This window comes from Geotrypetes seraphini, chromosome 2 (assembly GCF_902459505.1).
Source record: "Geotrypetes seraphini chromosome 2, aGeoSer1.1, whole genome shotgun sequence".
NCBI lineage: Eukaryota > Metazoa > Chordata > Amphibia > Gymnophiona > Dermophiidae > Geotrypetes > Geotrypetes seraphini.
This window is the reverse complement of record NC_047085.1, coordinates 378,509,189-378,535,785: the sequence shown is the minus strand read 5'-3', so window position 1 is coordinate 378,535,785 and position 26,597 is coordinate 378,509,189. Positions and strand designations below refer to the sequence as shown.

The 26,597-nt window shown below is 41.4% G+C and overlaps 1 protein-coding gene across 1 annotated transcript in view; it reads right to left on the bottom strand.

Annotated features, from left to right (window-relative positions):
- LOC117353985 (dynein heavy chain 5, axonemal-like) overlaps positions 1-26,597 on the bottom strand; it is a 629,516-nt gene that overhangs the window by 218,576 nt on the left and 384,343 nt on the right. The window contains exons 57-59 of the mRNA XM_033930650.1: positions 11,147-11,811; positions 5,566-5,846; positions 2,250-2,465 (exon numbers count right to left, since the gene is read on the bottom strand). Of these exons, the coding sequence (XP_033786541.1) occupies positions 2,250-2,465; positions 5,566-5,846; positions 11,147-11,811 (1,162 nt within the window). The remainder of the gene's footprint in view (positions 1-2,249; positions 2,466-5,565; positions 5,847-11,146; positions 11,812-26,597) is intronic.

The window sequence follows — 26,597 nt, the reverse complement described above, 5'->3', positions numbered from 1 at the left end:
TTTGCATACATGGGGTTAGCAGGAAATACTCGTTACACCCTGTTGTAGTTGAGCATGGGGGGGGGATAAGAAGAAAGCTATCCATGGCGGTCTTAGATTCCTCTCCTCATCCGGTGATACTTGAGAGGGATTGGCTTACCCAGACCCCCAATAACGGACCTAGTGGGGGTGGAAAGGCACGAACATGAAAATTCCCTTACAGGGGTAGCCAAGCAGGTGCTAGGTGCCCACATCCCAGAAGAAAATGGACAGGTTAGGTGTCCCTCCTGGCGTAGGACACAGGGCTGGGGGCCTCGTCGGAAAAGGTGGACCCCAGTGATTCGGTGGATGCCTCTTTCCGATAATGCTCATGCCCCTACAGGCCTATTCCTGGGCAGCCGGCTTTGATTTGTATACCACTGAGGAACTGGTAATTCCCTCTAAGAGTAGAGCCCTAGTACATATGGACCTACAGGTGTCTATGCCGCCAGGGTCCTACCTCCCCAATCAGGTTTGGCCCTGGAACATGCCATAGATGTGGCCGCAGGAGTAGTAGTAGACCCTGATTTTTGGGGTAACCTAGGCAACCTAGGCAACCTAGGTAACCTAGGTTGTATTAGTCAACCAAGGGAATTCTGACTATAGTGTTAAACCTGGACAACGTATTGCCCACATGATCTGTGAATGCATTTGGTACGCGAAATTGGAACGTTGGACTCAGTTCCGTGACACAAAGAGGGGGAAAAAAGGATTTAGCTCTACGGGAAACACAGAGGGGGTAGAGATTCAGGGCACTTCCCCGGAAGGGACCCAGAAGGGTGCGGACACCCAGAGGGAAAATTTAGAGGCTCTCCGGGAAGATATTAAGGCACTGAAAGGGGACTTACAGCAGATAAGCGCCCAACAAAGGGAGGAGTGGAAGAAAGAGCTGGAAGCAGCTCAACATCAGTGGTCAACTTTGATAAGGAAACAGGAGGGAGACCACAACACTTCTACCCATGGGCCCCCTGAAGATGGGTCTAAAAAGCTCACAGGTGACATTTTAGAACAATGTCAGCAAGAGTCTAAAAAACTCCAGAGTTTAATAGCTCGGATGGATGATCAGGTACAACAGGTTAAGGCACAGCTTGCTAATAATTTGTCCCAGCAACAGGTCATCCAGACTGAGTATAAATGATCTTGAAACATTATGTAAAACTTTGACTGACAAACAGCAAGAGTCTGAAAATTGGTCAAAGCAAAATCATATCTCTAAAGAGCAGGTGGAACAAAAGGTGACCCTGATACAGAACTCCTTAAAGGGATTGGAAAAGGGTATGGCGGACATTCAATGTCAAGTTAATAAGATACGGGATGAAGAGTTGGGTAGTATGACTGAGGTTATGACTGCCCTGGCCCGACAAGTAACTGATATGGCAACTGAGGAAGAGGAAGAGACCAAAAGCTTAGAAGCCAAGTATGGTGGGCCGGTCTTGCGATGGCCCGATGACTTTAAGGATCCTGAGCCATCACCAGTTCAGACAAGCAAAAAGGGCAGTAAGATCCATCATCGTTATTAGACTTTTCTGTTTACAGGAGAGCCCGGAGGAAGGTAGACCATGCCCGGGTGGTCATGGTTTAAGGGGGAGGGTCTGTACTTTGTCCCTGCAGTGGTTATCTGGTCACTTTGGATACCTTTTTGTCACTTAGACCTGTTTTTAGATGGCCTAAGTCACTGGGTATAAGCTCCATCTGGGCAATCTGGTTAAACTTTTGGTTATACTTGCAATACGACTATGCCTCCTTTTATGAAACTGCGATAGTAGTTTCTAGTGCGGGGAGTCATGCTGAATGGCCCGTGCTGCTCCCAACACTAATTGAGTTCCTATGAGCGTCGAGAGCAGCGCAGGCAATTCAGCGCAGCTCTCTTCGCTAGATACTGCTATCGCAGTTTCATAAAACAGGGAGTAGTAAGTCTAGGTTGGCTCACATCCTGCCCAAATCCCGCCCTTATCACTCATTCTAAAACGCCCCTTTCAGCTCTGGGCGTACAGCAGCACTAAAAAGGCCTAAGCTATTTTTAGATACGTCTAAAACCCGTTTCAATTATCGGCACTTGGACAACTTATCTTTTAGATCGTCCAAGTACCGATTTAGGCGGGTTTTTAGACATATTTATTTTTTGATTTTGAGCCCCTTAATCTTTGGATGACCTATTGTAACTACTGATTAATGAATATTAATCTTTTTTCTATTTCTCTTAAAACAAGAGACCTGCAGTTTATTTTTACCTTTTGGAAAGTCAGCAGCATGTTAAGGAATCCTGAATTGTTCATCAGTTTCAGGGCTTCACTCCATGACGGCTTTATGCACGGCCGTTCTGGATCAACAGACACACTATCAATTTTCCTTTGGAAGAGAAGTAGCACACAGTCCATGATTCGCATGATCAAGTGAGGTGGTTTGCCCAGTTTACGAACTGTAGCAATGTCAGCAGGTTTAATGGTCTAAAACAAATCACAGAAGAAAACAGTTCTCTTACTCAGGATGGTCACCACCTGCATATATTTCAGACATCCATTATAACAATAAGTGAATCCTCTAATAATGAGATCTTGGATTTTAATTTTCAAGCTCTTATTAATAATGCCAGCTGGTACTTTATCCATTTTGCATATTCATGCTGGATTATCTCTTCCCTCTCCTTAGGAAGCTTGCTTGACATCAGCAAGGAAAGGGGCATTCTTTGGAAGCCCTCAAGGTTATGGAATGCTCTCCTCGTGGATTTGCGGGAGGAGTCTTCCTTGAAACAGTTTAAGCTAAAGTCTTATTTTTTTCTGAAAGCATTTGGATAGTTGGCAGCACTTTTAGTCAAATACCTATTTTTTCAGCAAAATTTTTATTTAGTATTTTTATATTATGGGGGTTTTTTTGTTTGTGGTATAGTTGGACGTATGTGTGTTTTTTTGAATGATTGGTGGACTTTTCCTATTTGGAAATGGCATTCTATTATTATGATTTTTAAATTGTACTCCACTTTGACAATTGTTTGAAGAGTGAAAGTCTTTGTCATAAGGCATATGGGGACAGACTTAAAGATCTCAATCGGTATACTTTGGAGGAAATGCGGGAGAGAGAGGAGATGTGATAGAGATATTTAAATACCTATGTGGCATAAATGCGCATGAGACGAGTCTCTTTCATTTGAAAGGAAGCTCTAGAATGAAAGGGCATAAGATGAAGTTAAGAGATGATAGGCTCAGGCGTAATGTAAGGAAATACTTTTTTTTACAGAGGTAATGGAGGTAATGGAAACAAAGGCTATGTCTGAATTCAAGAAAGTGTGAGACAGTCTTGTGGGATCTCTTAGGGAGAGGAGGAAATAGTGGATGTTGTGGAAGGGCAGACTGTATGGGCCATTTGATCTTTATCTGCCGTCATGTAGACCTATTGTAGTTAACAAAACCCGAGTTATAATAGAACAACCACTTACACTACTAGAAAAAAGTTCTAAAATCTCATGTGTCTGACAAAATGTGAACGAATTACCGTTCAATACTTCAACCCGTGCATGGACTACCACCCAGTACACCACACCATCATAGAGTCCTCCTGTGTGTAATACAAATCCAGTGAAAAAAGTAATGTGCAATAACACTCAAAATAATAACAAATATAAATTTTATAAAACATAAAATTCACAGTGCTGTGTTTCCACAATTTGTGAGACAGAGGTAAAGCACAGCCCTGTAACAAATAAAAACAGGACTACTTAGCTCAATGAGATGTCCGGAGAACACCAGGACTCCCAGAGATGTTTCCGGGCAAAAAGCCCAAGATAGATGATACTGCGCTACTTGAGACAAAACCACGAAGGGGAAATGGTTGAACTGAGCTTCAGTTTTAGATAGACCTCCTTCTTCAGGAACCTCCAGTGATTATAAGCTTGAAACCATCTTAGCAGCCAATGCGCAGGGATAAACCCCAACCATGACCAAGGCAGTTGAGCCTTTTACTTTTTTCACTGGTGTGGTGTGGTGTGGTGTGTGTGGTGTACTGAGGGGTAGCCCATGCACGGGTTGAACTATTGAACGTTAATTCATTCGTTTGACTAATCAATCCACACTGAGATCCTCTTACACACAAAATTTTTTAATCAAGATTTCATTATATTTATTTATTTAATTCTTTGTTCCAGAGGCTGCGCTTCACATTTTGTCAGACACAGAGATTTTAGAACTTTTTCTAGTAGTCTATATTGTAGACAGCATTAATATGGCACTGAAAAGTTTAACAGGGCTATTACTGTGACCACTCAGTTTGTGCTTAACCACCATGAATTATTATTGTAATACAAAAAAATGACGGTATATTCAAGTAAAAAAAAATTACTGCAAAAATAGCCATCTTTGCTACAAAGATGAAGTGAAAGGGTGGATTACTTATTCGCAGTCTTATTTCTATTAACCTGAAATCAATGATATTTGTAGAAGGGTGCATCTATTGTTTTTTTTTTAAAAGTAGACAGACCCAGTCTGTTTCAATATATGGTACTAAACACAGGGGATTAATAAGACTTGGGCCGTGCTTTCATGTTAGTATCCCATATTAATGACATGCAAATACATTCCACATGTTAAATTTAGCACTTTATTGCTATTAACCTCAAAAAATATAAATATATCCCCTTTAATTATAGCTAGGTTTCTTATGGTAATGAATCTTTGCAAGCATTTGCACATTTTAAAGTATATAATTTTATTATGAATTCATAAATGAACTGATTTACATAAACATACAAGTCATTATATATTTGTATAGGTTTTGTATTGATAGTGGGATAAATAAAATAACACATTACAGTGTTGTTAATATGCAATTGATGTATAATTATACATTAATAGCACATTTAAGTAGTGTCAGCACTATTGTGAACACCACAATTTTTATATCACTCTTTAGCAGTGGGTCTCAATCCAATTCTTGGGACATTCCCAGTCAAATTTCAGGATACCTACAATGAATATGAATGAGATAGATTTAGGTAAATTTAGCTAATCTATATTCATTGTGGATATCCTGAAAACCTGACTGACTGGTTGTGTCTCGTGGATTGGTCTAGAGTGATTGTATGTAACCATGTGACAGTCATCAGGGACTGCTAAAAGAAGGGGGAAAATCATGCTTCCACCCCAGTCTTCCATGAAGGCATGAATGGGATAGCAAAAAATATGCTGAGCCATCACCTTGATTTTTATATCGAGTATACAGCACAGGTAGGGGATGTGCTTTCATGAGTGCTTATTCAGTTCATTTGGGTGCCTAAAAAATTAAAGTGTACATAATCACTTGTACATATTGAAACATACAAATTGATGTGCACACAATCATCTGCATTTTAAAATTCTTACATGCATTGAATGTGTGCCCCAAAAAATAAACCCCCAAGTACGTCAAATGTACAGAACAAATTGTTTGAAACAATCACAAACCAAGCTTTTTGGGGGGGCCATGCACGCCCTTAAGCAGTGATCACTGGACTACTGGCACAGATATTAAGCTTTTTAGGAGAAAAAGTGGATGAACCATCATTAGTTAATTTCTAACCTGTAGAGCTGCTTCGGCTTCCTCCAGGGCAGGCCTTGCTGCTTCCAGCTTTACTTCGGCTGATGCTTTATCCACAGCTATCTCATCTACAATGGCCTGGGCTTTATCTTTCACTTTTTGCACTTGCATTTTCACATTTTCAGCAGCTTGGGCCTTCAAAGTCACTTCCTGCAAGACTTCATCTGCTTTTTTGGAAGCAACAGCCAGGTCCTTTTCCTTTACTGCCAGTTCTTTGGACAGCTGATTCACAGATAGCTCTGCTTCCATCAATTTTGCAAGACCTGTTTAAAAGCAAAGTGCAGAAGCAGGGTTTTTTTGGGTGGTGGTGTTCAGGATAGAAAAAATAGGGCCTCATAGCTCAGCTTATAGCATCTACACAGAAACCCAGGGCAAACAACCAGTTCAGACAGGAAAGAATCCAATGCATTCTCAACTTAAAAAATAAAAAACTTAGGTCCCCCTAAGTTAATTAAGAATGCTGTTTAAAATGGCACAAAATATTAAAGTTAAAGCCAGCGCCTAAAAAATCGGCACCAAAATCGGCACCTAAAAAATCGGCACCAAAATAGGTGCTTTAAGATGCCTAATGCCACTGTGGGCATGGCTAAAGCTGGAAGTGGCAATAGGTGGTCTAAATCACCAGCGTAAGTGCGATTCATGAAAAAAAAAAAAAAAAAAAAATTGGTGCTGGAAATGTAGGCCTGAAAAATCTTGGCCTACATTTCTGGTGCCTTTCTTTCCCAGATTCTATATACGGCGCCATCGCATGATTGACATGTGATTGGCACCGTATAGAGAATCCAGGCCTTACTGAATAAAACTGGGACAAAAATATGTCAATTTACATATAATGAAATTTCAGGCAAATGCTGTGCTGTGCGTAGGTATAAAGATATTGGACCTTATTAAAAACTATGCATTCCCATTCCGGGGTAAATTTTATAGACACTGCTGAAAAATTGGCACTGCAAAAAATTGGTTGAGCATCATTTATAGAATAGCACTTAGAGCCAATTCCCTTATTTAAAGTTTGTTGCCAATATTTATGCCAGCTGAAACCTGGTGTAAATACTGGTGCCCAACTCTTGGCATTTGGGAGTATGAATGGTGCTATTCTTTAAAATGCGCAATTCTTTGGAACGCCCCTGTCCCACCCTCTTTTCTGTTGCATGCTAGTGGATCTGAACACCCGGTATTATAGAATAGTGAGCAGGAAGATGCAAACATAAATTCCAATTACTGCCAATTAACTGCAATAATTGCTTATTAACATCAATTTATTTCATGTTAATGGCCCATTAGCTAATTAATTTGCCTGCATATCTTCAATCCATATGCGCCATATCATTATCATATACAGAATCTGGGGTCTGTGCCTAAGCCTGTCTTTAAGGCCTAATGCTGGCTCTTTGGTACGACCACATCAAAAATTATATTTGAAATCCAAGCTTTATGGATTTCTGTGTTTGCAGAGTGTTCATACACAGAAGCGTTTCAGTGCTGCAGTAGTTATTGATTTTGGTATACAGAGGACAGCAGACTAGAGTGCAGGCATATCCCAATGTCCCTGAAATTTTCTGCAGATATTAAGGTTATGTCAAGATGAATAAGAGCCTCTGGTTATTTGCTGTAAATTTCAACTTTTCAGCAGGCACTTCAATTTGTGATATTAAGGCTGTGTTTATCTATTGTTTAACAGTAAACCTAAAAAAGGTGATTAAATTAATTTCTAAAACAGTACAGTAGTGCTTATGGGGCTCATAATCGAAACAGAAAAACGTCTAAAAAACAGTCTATATCGGCACTTGGACGATCAGTAACAAAAGTTTTCCAAGTGCCAATAATCGAACAGGGTTTTAGACGTATTTAAAAATGACTTAGGTCTTCACAATGCTGCTGAACGAGCAGAGCTAAAAGGGGCATTTTAGGACGAGTGGTGAGGGCGGGATTTGGGCGGAACTTGGACATAGGTCATATATAACCAGGTCTAAGTCCACAGAAGGTACCCAAAGTGACAAGATAACCACTGCAGACACAAAGTACAGACCCCCGTACACTTCCCCAGTGATCAATGACCCCCCTCCCTAAAAATCATAACAACTTTACATATCTGCCTCCAGAACATCAGCACCTGGCAGCCTGGCATAGGAAAGCCTAGTAGAGCTGCAAAGAGGTGGATTAAGTGGTCTTGGGGGTGGGTTAGTGAACCATGGAGAGGAGGACCCAGGCCCATAAGCCACTCTAATCACTACATTCATGGTGAGAAATGTGCAACCCCCTAAAACCTTTTTGTACTGCCATATAAGTGGCTCCTGCAGCCATAAAGGCTATTGGGGTGATAGATAGGTGGGTCTAGTAGGTTCTGGGGGTGTTTTGGGGGACTCGCCATGAACTATAAGGGAGCTGTAGTTAGATGTTTCTGTGGCACCCTTTTTGTGAAGTTCACAGCAGTGCCCTGTAAGGTACCCCACCACTCTGGTGCCATGTCTGGGTGTCCAGTTCATCACTTTTCTGGCCCCTCCCATGCCCAAAAGGTCTTTTTCTAGGCGTTTGTGACTTGGACAAATTTTTGGATGAAAATGAGGTATAAAGATGGACGACTTAGCAGTCTAGACAATCAGACGGCTGGATGTACAGTTGGACGATTTTGGAAAAAAAAATACGCTGGATTTATTTTTCAAAAATGGACCTTTTCCCATGTCCAACTGTTGGCAACTTGCGACTTAGGCCAAAACGGACTTAGACATTTCTTTTGATTATGCCCCTCCACTTCTGCTACATAAAATGAAATGCATGTTACCAGATTTATTTTACCTCATATAATGCAATATATTGATCGATTTAGTAATAAAGGACACTGTTTCTAAACCCAAACAAATTCTTTCTAGGTTTTGATCATTTTTATATGCATATATTAGCGGCAGGGTGCAAAATAGGTGAGCCTAAAAAGATGCACCGAAATGCACACTAGCATTCACTAAATGTCATACAGCTGAGAGTGATCTTTAGAGAATTAGCACCCAGCTTTGCTCCAATCTGTGCATCAAATAGCAGCAAGGCACCTACTGGCATGATGCCCTGTGCATTGGGAATCACAAAAGCCTGTGTAAACATTTATGCGATATATGTTTGGAAGTCAGATGGATTCTTTTGGAAACAGAATTATCTTTGAAATTAAAGAAATTGAAGAGATGTGGTCTGGACTTTTTTGCAGGGGAACAAAGCCTCAAAATATGGATTCCCCTGGTGACATGAGTTTCAAGATAAGTAAATTACTTATTCTGTATTAAGCTGTCAATGAAGAAAGCATTTAAATAACTAAAAAGTTAAAAATGTGGTCTTTAAAAATAAAAAAGTTTGGATTAATGATGAACATATGGTGATATGGTCTCTCATTGTGTATACATGAGAAGTTCACCTCAGATGATCCATACATATATAAAAATTTGATTTTCACTAACTTATTCTATAAACAGTGCCTAAAAAAAGCCACTGACCGCATGTCAATCACACTTAGGCACTGTTTAAAGAATGGCAATTAGTGGTGCCTATGTAAAAATTTAGATGCCTGAAATGCAGGCCAGGGTTTTAAAGGCCTACATTTCAGGCACCTATGTTTTTGGAGAATTGTGCTTAGCAGCGCCTAAGTCATGCTCTGCCCATAGAAATGCCCACTTAGGCATTAAGCACCTCTAAGTGCCATGCAATGAGTGCCTATCTTTTATAGAATCAGATAAGCATCTATCATCCAATTAATTTTTTTTTTTACCAATTATTGAGGCTATTAAGAGTATTTTGCCAATTAAGTTACCTAAGAAGCACCTAACTTTTTAGGCGCCTTTTACAGAATCAGCCCCTGAGTAATTTACCTTGGCTTTCACAAATTCCTATGAGCGTAAGAACATTTACCTCGTCAGCCCACATTAGAAATCTCTACCGCCGCTTTATAGAATGAGGCCCTAGTAAGGAGTGGGATTGTGGGTAATAGTGAGCCCTAGTTCAGTGCTACAATTTGGTAATGCAGACAGTCTCTTGCTGGCCATGCTGTTCCTACCCAGGGTCAGAAAGCTGTTTCACCAGCCTGCCCAGAGGAGAGACTACATACGCAGGCATAGGTCCTAGCAGAGACTGCAGAATAGATTCATCAGGCTGACCACCATCCCCACAGAAGTAAGTGTCAGCACAGGGAAAGCAGGAGAATGTGTGAAGAAATGATGTTGCGGGGAATCAGAGATGTCTGTGATATAATGCAGATGGGGCATGTACGAGCTCAGCAGCACTTTAGTGAGCCAAACCCACCAAAATAACAACATCCAGCACATTGAAGGAAGAAAGAACAAAATCACATTAGTGCACTATTTTTGAGGCTATTAAGGGTATTTTGCTTGTTTTAAGAAAGGTTTGGACAATTTCCTGGAGGAAAAATCTATAGTCTGTTATTGAGAAAGAAATGGGGGAAGTCACAGCTTGCCCTGGATCGGTAGCATGGAATGTTGCTACTCCTTGGATTTTGGCCAGGTACTAGTGACCTGGATTGGCCACCATGAGAACGGGCTACTGGGCTTGATGGAGAATTGGTCTGACCCAGTAAGGCTATTCTTATGTTCTTGGGCCTGTCACAAGTACAGTAGAAACTGTCTCTGTCTCCAGAGGGATCAGTATCTCAGGTCATTGCCAGGGAAATCAAGGGTTGTGCGATAGTCCCACGATCACAAACAACCACAGAGGTCTTCCAGTCCAATGTCTACTGCTCCAACCATCAGGTTATGGCATCACACCACCAACCCAGGCACACATGTATGCATTTCTGTCTTTAACAGCTAAGCCCTTATCTGGTTAGTGCTGAATATCGGCTTAACCAGTTAAGTTGCCACAGTCAGAAGTGAAACTGTTTAGTCCAAGGGTGTCCAATGTCGGTCCTCGAGGGCCGCAATCCAGTCGGGTTTTCAGGATTTCCCCAATGAATATGCATTGAAAGCAGTGCATGCACATAGATCTCATGCATATTCATTGGGGAAATCCTGAAAACCCGACTGGATTGCGGCCCTCGAGGACCGACATTGGACACCCCTGGTTTAGTCAATGCTGGTCACCAGAAACAGCCTGGCACTGAATATCCAGGTTGAATGCCAATGGTGGGCAGTCAAAATGCTGCCTACCACCAGCTGAATATTGGACCCATAGAAATGATCTATGCTGAATAAGGCACTTCGAAGGATAACTAAATAATTACTATCTAACTGAGGTTTAAAGGGGGTGGCTTCTTAAGAAGATGAAAGTGCTCCTAGGGTAATTCATACAGAAGGCAAAAATCATCCTTCTTCCAATTATCCTACTTTTTAATGAGGTAAACTTATGTTAGATATTGATGCTGTGAATGGAAGGGTAACAAAAAGAAATGATTGGTAAAATTATCTTAATATTACTTTAAAGTAACACATAAATATATTTAGCCCCCTTTTACAAAACCTCGCAGCTGAGTGTCATATGGCAAATGCTCTGATGCCCATGCAATTTACGCCAACCTGCGCTGAGAGCTTTTGTAAAAGAGGAGGTTTATATATTTTTTTAAAAAATATACCTGTTTTCATACGGTTGGACAAATTTCCAACATGAGCAAATTTCTCCTCATAAATAATTTTGTAGCCTCCAATGAAAGAAAGATAAGACTTTGGGGTCACATATGTTTGACGCCTGTACCGTTCAAAATACTCCACACATTTTTCAGCAACAATGTCTTGGAATATCCCCATAGTGTTCACAACACTTTGCTTTACTTCCTCTGTGCATTCTACCCTATAAGAAGCAAGAAAATGCTGTGCCACAGCCACAAGGGCATCTCGGGGCCAACGTTGGAACCAGTCCATGGTGCAGCCTGAAATCAAGCCAGGGAATTTCAACGCTCGAGTTCTGAACTTTTCCCCAACAGGAGAGAAGCAGAGCACCACATGTAGATTGCTTCGTACACGGGACAGGAAGTAGTCGTAGAGGTTCTCGCCAGTTGGTGAGCGCCGTGGGTACTCTCTCTTCATCACGGGGATCAAGTCCTGTGTTATTTCATCTATTTCATCTCTCGCAAAAAGATTGGAAACCTCCCCTGAAGCCAAGACATTGTTCATATACTCAAGAAAAGATTCATCTTTGATTTCATTGTCTGTGAATATAAAGGTGATTCCTTGTCCCTTCTGCCCAGCGGTGCGGTAAAGAATTTTCAAGTCATCCATGAGGTTGTTTGCACCATATGTTCTGCCACAATACAGGAAAGAAAAACAAAAAAGATATTAGAAAAGTGATTGTTTTATGAACTACAGTTATCAATCAGCTTCATATTGGCAATATATTTTAAATTAATGTTTTCTATCTGTGCCTGCCCCTCAGTTCATCCTTTGAAATTAACTATCCTAATTCAGAGGCCACCAACCTAGAGCCCTATACAGCTATTCCCCACCAAAATATTATTTGGAAACTATTATCCCTAATGAATATGCATGAGAGAGATTTGCATATAATGGAAGTGACAGATATGCAAATCTCTCTCATATATATTCATTAGAGATATCTTGAAAACCCGACTAGCTGGGGGGTCCCCAGGACAGGGTTGAGAACCACTGACAGAGCATAGCGGAAGAATATTATACCAAAATGCATGTTTTTCATAGGAACAAATAAAATGAAAATTACCGGTAGGTATAACAATTTATGGCAAAGCTATTATATCTATGGTTCTCGTTACAAAGCCCATCAGTTTTCCTTTAGTCCATTAGCATGATACCACCAGATCAGTTGTGGACCTAGGGTATATGACACCTGGGGCTGATCATTTTTTAATACAGCCCCCCATATAAAATATATTTTCTGTGATTTTATTTATTTATTTTTATATCCTGTCCTTCCCAGAGAGCTCAGAATGGGTTACAGTTTAACATTCACAGTGTTACAATATAACATTACATAGAGTTACTACCTCTCCAACCCCACTCCGGTGCTGTAGTATAAACAAAATAATCAGAAAAGACTTTTCCTCTCTCTTTTAGGTCGTAGCTCATGCTTGCTGTCTAACACCAGCTCTGGCAGAATGAAAATAAATTATTTTTTTCTATCTTTTATTGTCTGGTCATTCAAATCATGTTGATCCCAGGCTCTGGTTTCTATTTGTCTTCTGTTAACTCGTTTGCCAGGGTCTCCTGCCCATTTGACATTTTCTTCTTTCTCCAAGCTCACCATCCATCTTCCATCTCTGTACCTTCCCTTCCACTGCCATATCCAACATTTCTGTTTCTTTCTCACTGTCTACCATCTTTCTCTCTCTCTCCCTGCCTTGTGTCCTGGGACAAACCTGTCTATTCCCCTCCATTCAGCATCTCTCCCTTCCTCCTTTCCATTATTGCTGCTTGTACTTTTGATAAAACTCTATATATCGCTCCCACGCTCCCTTTCTTTACTGCTGTAACCCTGTTCAAAATATTGTAAATCCGTGTGTCAGCACGGATCTTAATTAATGGATGTGAACCGCCTAGAACTTTTTGGGGTTTGACGGTATACAAGAATAAATTATTATTATTATTATTATCATGTGCAACATTTCTTTCTCTCTCCCCATGCACCATGTCTCCCTGCCCTCCACCCTATGTCCAACATTTTTCCTTCTTTTGTCTCCGTGCATGCTCCCTCCCCTCCACAGGATTTCTCCCTCTCATCCCTTTCTACCTCTTTGTTGCATCTCCCTTTTCCAGCCCATGTCCAACAATTCTTCCTCTCTCTCCCCATGTGCATCAGCTTTCTATCCCTCCCTCCCATCCCCCTGTGCAGCACCTGTCTGGACCCGACCGACCCTTTCCCTCCCCCCCCCCCCCACACATCCCATCGTGAGATTTTGTGCAGCCTGCTCTGCCAGGGCTTCTCTCTGTTATGTCATCAATGATGCGGCAGAGGGAAAGCCCTGGCAGGCCATAAGAAGCCTGTTCAGAGCGTTCTCTCATTGTCGGCAGCCTTAACTCGCTGCTCTGCTGGCATTAGGCCTTCCTCCTGCTTCCATGAAAGCAGCACCCAGCAAAGAGGAAGGCCCGACGCCGGTAGAGCAGTGAAGATCCCAGACCATGACGCCAACTAAACTAAACTAAACTAAACCTTAGGTTTGTATACCGTGCCATCTCCGCAAGCGCAGAGCTCGGCACAGTTTACAGAGTTAAGAGGAAAGGAACTACAATAAGGGATAAAGGGCTAAGAGGAAAGAGAGGGACAGAATACTGGAGAATGGGTGGTGATTAGATTTTTGCAAAGAGCCACATTTTCAAGTGTTTGCGGAAGGATTGGAAGGAGCTTGAGTTTCTGAGTGGGAATGAGAGGTTGTTCCAGAGTTCTGTGGTTCTAAAGGGGAGAGATGTTCCAAGTTTTCCTGCCAACCCTGGGAGCACTCCCTTATGGTCTGCACCTGGGGCGGACCACCCTCCCCCCTTAGTACGCCACTGCACCAGATCCCTCTCAATGGAATCATCATCTTAAATTCAGTGTAGACTATCCATTGTTCTTTATATATAGCTGCAACATAAACATCAACAGAAACATAAAATTCATTCCCAATCGAGGTTTTCACAAAAACAACCTGTGGGCACTGAATAAACTGCCTTTTTGGTATGACCTAGATTTAGTTCTTAGTAAAATTTGCTGACACTTATAGCACAGAATAATTTAATCCACAGCAGAGAGAGAATAACAACAGAAAATCCTTATTATGGACTAAAGGCAATACATTTGAAGTCTGTGTTGTATTCCCACTAGGGCAGTAGACTCCAACCTGTCTGAGTAATAGCCTGTTCAGTCATTTTCAAGTTAAGTTCAAAGTTTCATGCCAAAGATTTAAAAGTGGTGTTTCAAAACGGCTTCTGAGTGTATCTAAAGGGTTTTCTACTTTATCACAGGTTTTCCCCACAGGCACAGACTAAGAAGAGTTCCTTGACAAAAACAGACCCTGTATGTCTTTTCTGCATATTTGATTTATGTGGGTGGGAGAAGTTTTTTCTTGACTTTTCTGGCAAAGATTGATTAAAAAAAAAAAAAATAGTCTCAACTTTCAAGCTTCTGAGCTGGGCATACAAATATTTCCTTTTCCAGGCAGAAAACAAGGAAAGATTTGAAGTAAATCTTGCTCTTTCCTATGCATGTTGTTTCTCTTTCTCTGGATCGATACAAAAATTACAAAGACTAGGGGACACTCGATGAAGTTACAGGAAAATACTTTTAAAACCAATTGGAGGAAATATTTTTTTCACTTAGAGAATAATTAAGCTCTGGAACACATTGCCAGAGGATATGGTAAGAGCAGATAGCGTAGTCATCACATCTTTATTTTGTTCTGCATTTAATAATCTGTGATCATTATTCCTTTGTGGATGCATTTCACACTTGTTAATGATATTGTTATAATGTGCTCCTTGTTGGAGCACTCACATTGTTGGCTTTGTATTTTTTCTCTACTTATAAAATCATTAAAACATTTTTAACTAAAAAAAAAAAAAAGATTGGGACAAATTCTTGGAGGAAAAGTCCATAGTCTGTTATTGAGAAAGACATGGGGGAAGCCACTGCTTGCCCTGTATCGGTAGCATGGAATATTGCTACTCCTTGGATTTTGACCAGATACTAGTGATCTGGATTGGCCACCTTGAGAACGGACTACTGGGCCTGATGGACCATTGGTCTGACCCATATTAAACACAGGTTAACTAATGCCTATGTGCTAAGCATGCTAATGCATACTATTTCCATTAGTTTTCCAGTAACTATACCATGTACACAAATACCCAAAACTTTAAAAAAGGGGGTTATATCAGTATGCACTAATGTTGAATGAAATAGACGGCATTAATATTTGAGAAGCTACACACGGCCTACTGCCAAAAATTTACCACCACCTAAGATTAATGTTTACCATGGCCACTGAATAAATGCGTTGAGATATTTACAGTATATCTTCTAGACTCAATATTTATTGGATCCAAGTTTGTGTGTGGGAAAGGGTGTACCACCAGGTGCCTTTGCCATAGCAATGTACAGTAGGAGTGGTTGCATTATTTGACTCTTCCCAGAAGGAATTGCCAAGGAAAAAACAACAGTAGTAGTATTTTAAAGGGAAAATCGGTTGCTATGCCGACTGGATGAGGACTGGACTCCTGAGTTGGTGGGGTCTTGGGTGCTAACTTGGGGCCTGGACAATGTAAAGAGAGACTTGAAGTCTGAAACTCCTTCATGATGTAAGTAGCTGTACCTAAATGGTACGAGAATATGTAAATTGCCCCAGGTACATTAGATAGATTGTGAGCCCACCAGGACAGACAAGGAAAAACACTTGAGTACCTGACTAAATTCATGTAAACCATTCTGAGCTCCCTTGGGAGAACAGTATAGAAAACTGAACACATAAATAAAATACCAACAAGGTGATTTTTAATTGGTTGCTGGCAGCAGATGCCGCCCCTCATCTTCCCGCATGCACGCTCATGCTTCCCCCGGAGCCCGGCAAATGCCCCCGAACCGCCACCTGTATGCACCGCTCTTGCTGCTGCTGCTCAGTGGCACATGCCTGCTCTTCCAGGTCCTGCCAACTGCTGGCCTTTCATCGGCCACATGACGGCTAGAGCCCCGCGCACCTGCGAGCACTGGGTGACGTGGTGCCGCACGGGGGATCCCGAGGAGCGGTGCGAGCGCATTTGGAAGTGCTGCAGTGCAGAGACGCTTCTCACTCAGCTTTTGTAAGGCTGCATCTTCTGCAGCTCACAGAAAAAGTGTATGTCCACTGTGCAAAGCGCACGGAGCTCTTGGTAGGTGCCACAATGCACGAGTGTTACCCTCTGTCAGCCAAATACTGAGCTTCTGTGTTGGGAGTCAGAGCTGGGGGGAGAGGGAGATGGGAGATGGACTTGGAGTTGGTGGACTGGAGAAGGAGAGATGGGGAGAAGATGGAGGGGTAATATGGATGGACTTGGGGGAGGAAGAGATGAATTTGGGTAGAGGGGAGTTGGGGGAGGAAGAGGGGAAATGGGGGGAGGATAGAAGAAATAATGGATCTAAAAACAGGAGAGGGAGAGAGAGATGGTGGACAATGGGATTTAGGGAGGGAAGGAACAGAAAGGGAGAGAAGTTGTACACAGGGTGGATAGAGATACTGGATAGGAGGGTAGTTGGGAAGAGAAAGGGAGAGCTGGTGGAACCTGGGGTGGTGGGGAAAGAGGGAGAGATGCTGGATGAAAGGGCAGTTGAGAAAAGGAGAGATGGTGGGGGTCCATCGCTGCAGCTACGAAAATAGAGACGAAAGAAAGGAAAGATGCCAGACCTCTGGTGGAGGGAAGAGAAACAGAAGGGGAGGACAGAGATAGAAGATGGATGGTTAGCATGAAGAAAGAAGAAGATCCTGGCAAGTGAGTTATCAGGAGACAACCAGAGCCTGGGACCAACAAGATCTGAATAATGACCAGACAACAAAAGGTAGAAAAATAATTGTATTTTCTATTTTGTGATTACAATATGTCAGATTTGAAATGCCAGAGGTGGTGTTAGACCGCAAACATGAGCTAGGATTTAACAGAGAGAGGAAAGGTCATTTTTGTTTATTTTGTTTACACCACAGGCCCAGTGTGGGTAGGAGAGGGCAAAGGGGGTGAAGAGGCTATAAAAGGGGTGAAGAGGCTATAAAATAAACCCACCAGGATGTTTGAAAAAAAATACCCATTTGGGCAGGAAAATCGAATTGAATCGAAAAATCGATTCAATAGGCTGAATCGAATTGAATCGAAATATTTTTTCCTGAATCGGGCAGCACTATTGTGCATAAATGACTCTATTCTATTACATTGCACCTATATTCTAGGAATGCCCCTGACCTGCCTGTGCCCATGCCATGGCCATTTTCCCATTGTGAATTGCTGATATAAAATGCATGTGTGCATTTTAGAGTGTAAGGCTCAGGGCAGATCTATTCTGCATGTAAACCCAAATGAGTGTCAATTAACACCAATTATTAATTGTTAATGGCTCATTAATTAGTTTCCACGCATATCTGGCATCCGTGCCCAAATTTGGACAACCTATATAGAATCCAAGGGTGTTACATAAGTACAGTCAAACCTCGGTTTGCGAGTAACCCGGTTTGCAAGTGTTTTGTAAGACGAGCAAAACATTCTCGCAAAACTTGTCTCGCAAACCGAGTGTTGACTCGATTTGCAAGCACCCATCCCGAGAACCGGCATCGCTCCCCCCCTCCCCCCCGCTCGCAAAGGCCCCCCCCCCGGCTCAAATCGAGAATCTCAGTGAGAGGGAGAATTAGAAGGGCTTGAGCATGCGCAGATGCATGCTCAAAGCCGGCAGAGGCAGGAAGAAGATCTTCAAGCGGCACCGGCTCGTCCTGTGGGCTGCGTGACGGTGCCAGACGAGGAAGTGAGTTAAAGTTGGTCGGGCGGGGGGGTGCCTGTTCTCACGGGGGGGGGGAGGGGGTGCCGATTCGAGCGGGGGGGGGGGGCCTTTGCGAGTGGAGTGGAGCGATGCCGGTTCTCGTGCCGGTGCCAGACGGGGGGGGTGAGTTCAAGTTGGTCGGGCGGGGGGAGCAGCTGGCCTCGGGGGGGGGGAACGTATCAAAGCATGTTTCCATTATTTCCTATGGGGAAACTCGCTTTGATATACAGGTATTTTGGTTTACGAGCATGCTTCTGGAACGAATTATGCTCGGAAACCAAGGTTCCACTGTATTTAGAATGCTAGCACTTACACAAGTATGTGTGCACATGTCCATGCAAGTGCTAGTAGGGTACCTAAGTGCAATTCTGCAAATACTCCCTTAACCAGTCTACGTTTAAAATCTTATATTTTATATCTTAACATCCAATTTTAATTAGTCCTCATTTATAGGACTTAATTTTTTTTCTCTCTTTCCTTCCTTATTTTTCACTTTTTGCCCCCCCCTGATGTGTTACCCATAAATGTTCTCTTTCTGCTTTAACGATTGTAGTTCATCCCCCTTTCCTTTTGTATCTGTACTGAATTTTGTATGTATATATTATTTTGTATTAAACTGCCATATGGTATTTCCCCTATTTTAAATTTGTAATACGCTTTGAAATATTGGACATTGCGTGCACATCAAATTTTAATGAAACTTAACTTATATGATGTGTACTTATTTGCAAGAAGACAATTCAGGGATAGAACATGGGTGGAACATAGACGGGATCCTACTTACCTATGTAATTTACAGACTGCTGTAAGTTTCATGCATCGTTGCTGCCTTTAGGTACCTGCAGTTACACCAGTACTAGGGAGGTGGAGCAGGTGCAAAGTGACAGCACTGTCTAGATAGTGGCAATTTTCAGGATAAGCTAAACATTTACTTTTGGCCTATAGGATAATGCACAGCATTTATCATACATATACAGAGTCAACAATTATATATGTACTATGGACCCTATTCTATTTATAGCGCCTAAAAAATTGGTGCTGACTAGAATGGCGCTTAGCACAATTCTACAAGGTGCACATACCTTTTATAGAATTATGCTTGGTACCTGTGTGCGACACAACATAGGCGCAGGCATTTAGGCCTGCTAAAACCAGACCTAAAGCCTGCACCTAAGTTATCTGCACACAGGACATATTCTATAACAATGTGCTTAACTTTTAGGAATGCCCTTGACCCGCTCATGGCCTTGCCCATTTTCAAATTCATATACTGCAACTGGCGTATACTTTTTATAGAATCGTGCTTTCTGAGTTCTGTGCGTAACTTTTAATTAGTCCCAATTAGCATTGATAGCCAGGTGTTAATTGGCAATTATCGGTGCCGATTAGGCCAATTAATCAATTTCTGCACATACACCAGCTATATGCACCAATGTACACACACAACTTTAGGCGCCATATACAGAATTTGGGGGTATGTATATATAAACGCTTGAGTACCTGAAAAAATTCATGTAACCGTTCTGAGCTCCCTTGGGAGTACTTTATAGAAAAATTGAATGAATGAATAAATAAAGAATTTAAACACAGCAATAATGTTTATATTAAAACACTGAGCGCTACTGCAGAAAAGTACCCCAGAAGTGTTTTCTGCATTTATGAATTAGAGTGAAGGTCTTAGATAAATGTGAAATATTAATCAAACAATGTTGGTTATTGAAGCCATTTCACCCCATAATAAATATACCTTGATCTGTCTGGATGAATTATTTGAGGCATAAAATTCATAATACATAAAAAGAGTTTTAACAAATATGATATAGACTCGCACATGGAGCACTTTAAGGAATCTTCCCTCTGTTTAAGGATGACAGAAATAGCAGCAGCATAGAAAGAAGGGGGGGGGGGAGGGGGAAGGAACGTCTCCTGTGCTGAAGGGCAGCATTTAAGGTCTCCAACTGCAGAGGTGCCAAATTCACTGAAAAAAAATGTGTTTAGAATTCTGCTGGTAACAAATCTGGACCTTTTGACTGATTATTTTTCATTCTTTTAATAGACACATATTTCATCTAGTGTGAAAGGTTGATTAATACTTTCTCTAATGTAGTCTTTCAATTTACGTAATTTAAGATTCCCCAGGCAGTCAGATATTTTCTCTAAGTGAGCCAGTAATTATGAGGTATGTAGAGCTTTGTAATAGGTTGTGGAGCATTCCACGATCTCACTGGATTTATATGTACCATTTCCAGAGCCAGCTTTGATCTTAATAACTCTTCTTATAATTTTGACTCTAAGTGGCACAATAATAACTTACTATTCTTATTGGCATGTTCATAAAAATGTCTTGTCAGCAGCAAGTAATATGCCATTTATGAGGCTTCTAGGGAGTTAAACTTATTTTGGACTCTGATTCTGTCTTTTACTATCCTATCATCTTTTTTTTCTCCTTACATACTAATCAGCTATACTTTAAGGGAGTAATTTTATAAAGCTTTTTCCCCACATGTAAAGCCTTTTTTTTTACATGCATGGAAAGTATGCACCTACATTTATGTGATTTGTACATAGCTGCCCTTAGTGGTGTGGTTTGGATGGACTGGAGGCAGAGTTGCAATGTATATTTTATAAAATATATGGATACACATGTAGACCCTGGTTCTAGGACGCCTGACAATAGGCACCTAGATCAGTGTGCCCACTGAGTTAAGTGCCTAACTTAATATTTTTAGTTGGTATGGTAATTGAAAATCCCATTAAACACCGATTTAAAAAAAACCAAAAAAATTTTCAGGTAGGTATCTACTCTGAGATGCCTATCTGTATCTACCTAAAAAGAGGACATGGTTAGGGGTGGAATTTGGCCAAAGATTCCCTTAGATGCCAGTAGATATTGATGTTAAGTGCCAGTAAATTAGGAGAAGGGTAAATAGTGAGGTTCACCAAGCATATACCATGTACAGGCAATGTGAAAGAAAAAATACCAAATCAACACCAAAATACTCTCTTCACTACTGAATTCTTCTTCACATTTTTTAATTAATGAAAATAAAAGTGTAATAGGGTGGTCTAAAATTTTGTTAGAACAACAATGCTCATAAACTCTAACAAATGGAGGAGAAACCTCAGGTCCCAGTTTGCCGTTAGCTATTTGACTCAGCGTTGGAAACATAAACAGGACAATCCTCATTGGTTAAACCTCCAACTTCCCAGTTAATGTCTTTAATATTTTTAGTTTTCTATTTTTTGTTCACTTAATTATAGACAGTTTATGAATGGAAAATACTCGAAAATAGGAGTACTGTACTTAGCTTTTCATGCTAAGTGCCAGTCAACTTAGCTTTCCACGCTAAAGTGCCAGTCAACTGTCACTTTAGCATGGAAAGCTAAGTTGATTGGCACTTAGCTAAGTGCTCCCTTTGCATGAAGTCATGCCCTCAGCTTGGCCGCCACTAATCTATGGACTTGTCAACAACGCTGTGCATCAGTTCAGCCCAAACAGAGATGAGGCACTTTTTAAAGTCTTCAACATCAGATATCGCTGTCTGGTAGACGCATTCCTGTATCTGCCCCTAAATACGATAGTCAACTGGGTTTAGGTCTGGTGAATTTGTAAGCCAAAGGCCTGGACCAATGAAGTCTGGGGTCTCTCAATTTAGCAGTTATATGATGTCCTTTGCCTGATGTGCTGGGGCATTATTCTGTTGGAAGATAAAGAAGTCCCCTGACATGCGACGGATCACTGGCAACAACTTCTACGTCGAGAGGACATCTCGGTAGTACACTTCTCCCTCCGTATTCATGGTTTCAGTAATTGCGGTTTTTCGCTTGCTGGCTCCTCCCCCCAAATTACATCAGAGAAATTGCTGATTCCCACTATTTACAGTTAAAATCGCTGATTCCCAGTACTGCATAGAGAAATCGCTGATTCCCAGTTGCACAGATAAAATTGCTGATTCCCAGGGTTTACAGATAAAATCACTGATTCCCAGCACTTTCTTCACCGTCTCCCACCATGGTTACAAAGTGCAAGACTTCAGATGCTACTGAAAGTGCTCCCAAGAGGGAAAAAAGTGAAAACCTTATAAGAAAAGGTTGAATTATTGGATATGCTTCAAAAACTAAAGTCATCCTCCGCTGTTGCTCGGCATTATGGCATTAATGAATCTAGCGTTAGGTATATAAAGAAGAATTAAATAGCAATCCGTGAAGCTGTTGCAGCAGCTACTCCTGCAGGTGCGAAGACATTACATGTTGTGTGAGATGTCACTCTTTCTCGTATGGAAGCTACAACATTTCTGTGGGTGCAGGATTGCTACAAGAAGAGAATTCCGGTAGACTTTGTGATAAGAGGAAAGGCAAAGTCTTTGTATGATAACTTGAAAAGCATGGAAGGCGGATTGTCACAATCCATCGACTTTTTGGCCAGTAAAGGGTGGTTTGATAAATTCTGTCACAGGCATGGCCTGCGTAATGTGAGAGTGACAGGAGAAGCAGCATCTGCCAACCAAGAGGTGGCTAGAGAGTTCCCTGCTACCTTTAAGGAAATTATTGAAGAGAAGGGATATGAACCTGAGCAGTCATTCAATGCAGATGAAACTACTCTATTTTGGAAGAAAATGTCACAAAGGAATTTCATTAACAATGAGGATAAGCAAGCACCAGGTTTCAAGGCTGTAAGGGATAGAGTAACCATACTGCTTTGTGCAAATGCAGTAGGCCATATGATAAAGCCAACACTGATTTATAAAGCAGCAAACCCCCGAGCCTTGAAGGGAAAAGATAAGTTCCAGCTGCCTGTTTATTGGATGAGCAACAAGAAGACTTGGACAACCAGAGCATTGTTCCTAGAGTGGTTTCATCAGTGTTTTGTGCCTGAAGTAAGAAAATACCTGTCCAATAAAGGAATGAAATTCAAGGTTCTGTTGATATTGGACAATGCCTCTGGACACCCAGACCCACATGAGTTCCATATTGAGAGTGTTGAGATTGTCTACATGCTCCCCAACACAACATCTCTCATCCAGGCTCTCGACCAGGGGGTAATTAGGACATTCAAGGCATACTACACAAGTTATTCATTGGAGAGGGTTGTGCATGCGATGGACAAAGTCACAAACGTTGATAACATCATGAAAAAGTGGAAAGACTTCACTATTGCCGATGCCATCAATATTATTGAAAGAGCAGTGAAAGCTGTCAAGCCAGAGTCAGTGAGCTTGTGCTGGAAGAATCTTTGGCCTGAATGTGTAAAAAAGGAGAACACTGTCAATATCACAGAGCCTGTCCAAGAAATTATGGAAGACATCATGGATTTGGCAAAGCAGGTGGGTGGGGAAGGCTTTGAAGATAGATGGGGATTGAAGGGTACGGATAGAACTTGAGGTAGGTTATAGAAGTGGTCAGAAACCACTTCACAGGTCACAGACCTGATGGGCCGCCGCGGGAGCGGACCGCTGGGCGAGATGGACCTCTGGTCTGACCCAGTGGAGGCAACTTCTTATGTTCTTAAGATATGGATGTGGAGAATATTCAAGACTTAATAGACACCAGAGCAAATGAACTAACGGAAGATGACTTAATTGACCTGACTGATCCTGAAGGAGAGGCAATACCAGATGAAGAGGAGGAAGATATAGAAGTAGAAGAAGTGCTAGAAGACAAGTTTACAGTGAATAATATTGCAGAGGGCATCCATAGGTTCAGTGGTGTGATGGACTTCGATGAGAAACCTGGGGGGCAAGGGGGCCCCTTCTGGTGATTAAGGCAGGTCATGACCTGTTGGGCCGCCGCGGGGGCAGACTGCTGGGCGGGATGGACCTCTGGTCTGACCCGGCAGAGGCACTGCTTATGTTCTTATGTTTTATGACATGCTTATGTTTTATGACATGCGTTTTATGGTGCGTGCGTTAAAGGTGAAGGAGTTAGCAGAAGCAGCGATTTCTACATACAAAAAATATATAAAGAAATGATGAAGCAGAAGAGCCAGACGGAAATCACAATGTATTTCCAAAAGATACCTAGAGTCACTGCCTCTGCATCCACTGCCTCTCCATTCACCTCTTCCACCCATGAGGAGGCATCCCCTTCGTTTCTTCGTCTTCCTCCTACACCTGTACCACATACTGAAGATCCACTTCCACTGCTTGAGAAGGCACCTGGTGCTCACTTATCCTCTTTTTCTCCTCCTCCTGCACTGCATGCAGTACATGCACTGGACGATGAGGAGGAAGACACTGACTGAGTACGAGATAAGTACTGTACAGTTTATGTATATGTTTAATGTACAACACTGTGTTGTTCAAAAACTGCAATAAATACTGTAAATGTTTTCAATTTAAATTGTGAATGTGTTCTTTTTGTTATTCACGGTTTCACCTTATTCACGATAGTTTCTAATAGAAAACCGCAAATAACATCTGAAAAGTTATTTGCGGTTTTTCTGTATTCACAGGTCTGTAAATCCCCTATCACCGTGAATACGGAGGGAGAAGTGTATGCACCGTTGATCTTAACCCCAGTATCGATGAAGAAAAGATCTGTGAATCCGAGTTTCGAGATTACGACTGAGACCATGACTGATTGCCTGAAGGTTGGGCGGGTCTGGTTTGGCATTAATCTCACACTTCATGTTGTTGAAGGCAGATTATCATTTTGTATGTTAATTGGGGGAGCTACTGTAAATATCTTTTCATCTGTAAACCAGAGGAAGCTGACGCTGTGCTCCGGGTAGTTGGTCAAAAGCTGCTTGCAGCATTTCAGGCGTATGTCGTTGCTGTGTAAAGTTAACTCTTGGGCAAAACACTGGCTCCTGTGTATCCCATAGCAACAATTCATTTTCACAAGGTGCGGTGGGAAAAATTTACATTTTACATCAGCTTCATTCAGGAAATGGCACACTAAATCATCATTTCCCTGGTTAGTACAAATAATGGGGGGGGGGGGGGTAATTTTTTTGAATTTTCACTAGGTGTTTTGAATGAAAGGGTTAGGATTTATTATATATTCTTTATTATATGATATATGTGTTATGATATATTGAAGAGTTGGGAGGGAATGGGATAAAATATATTGAGTATGATTAATTATAGAATTTCAAGTGATATATTTAAGTTAAAATGATGTTGCTTTTTGTTACACTTGATGTAAGTTATAAAATGAATAAAGACTAAAAAAAAAAAAAGAATCATAAGAGTTCTGTGGAAAATAGGACAAAAAACATTTTGGTATATGTTGTGTGTGTGTATGTGGGGGGGGGGGGGATGTTTCCAGTTCACATTGTATATACCAGCACAGCTTCCCTCCACGAGGTGTCTTTGCCTGTCATTTCAATCACTAGCAGGAGGAACTACCCCCTTTCCAGAAACCGGGTGAATATTCAAAAGTTAAAAGGGTAATTAATAATCACTTCTCTAGTAGAGTGCCCAGAGGACTTTGATGTGCATTTAGTGAGCAGAAACTGAGTGCCTGTAAACAGATGTGATTTGATTTTTTTTCTTAAATCAAACTTGTGACACCGATACAATAGGAAATATTTCTGTATCTTTCTGCCACATTTTGTGATATTTAAGAATCTTCTCCCTCTTCCCTTCCCTCCCATCCCCAATTCAAGGAATAATCATTTGGAGCTGACACCTCTATGACCAATGTTTTTCTTGTGCTTTTCTCTATTACCATTATGTCTGGGTTTCTTTCACACAGCTTTTTATTGGTTCCAGGGGATCATAACCTCTCCTGCGAAGAAATGATGGTATGTTCTAGTTTTATCTGCACATTCAAGCTACACTAATCTATATGCCAGAATGATTTCAAAGTTCTCTCTCTTTTGGTCAATGAACAATTGACATGTTTTTAAATCATACTTTTGTCAACTGGTACTTTCTACAATTATACGTTGGAGTTTTTCTACTAGAGAACATCACACTTCCCACCAAGACAATAGTTTTTTGTTAACCCCTTTTAATATTATCTAAATGAAATTCTACATATCAGCCATATTCATAACTTGAACTCTTCTTCCACTGTATAAAATCTTTAACTTCATTTGCAATATTTTGACTTAAGAAAGAGGCTTGAATAGAGTCCTGTAGGCATGTGGCTTTAAAGGCACGTTAACCTTCTGAAAGGAAGGCTGATTTCAGTTTGGAGAAGGCAGGAGAGGTTAAGGGCTCCTTTTACAAAAGGTGCGCTAGCATTTTTAGCGCATGCACCAAATTAGTGTGTGCTACCTGAAAAACTACCGCCTGCTCAAGAGGAGGCGGTAGCGGCTAGCATGTGCTATTCCGCGCGTTAAGGCCCTAACGCACCTTTATAAAAGGAGCCCTAAGTCTACTATTGTATTTTATGGATTTTGGGAGGTTAAGACATTATATAAAATTAATTAAATATAGCCAGGTTCTTGGTTACAGAGAGCTAGAGAAGGATATAGAGGTAGATCTCTCCTCACCTACGGTTATAGATCCTGAGGGGTGGAAAGAGAGAAACTTCTTTAACAATCTAGCTCATGAGTTGACTACTCCCTCTTCAGTGTCTTTCAGCCATTCAACCAAGTGCTTATCCACTCTTAATAATACCTCTGTCAACTCCAGGTC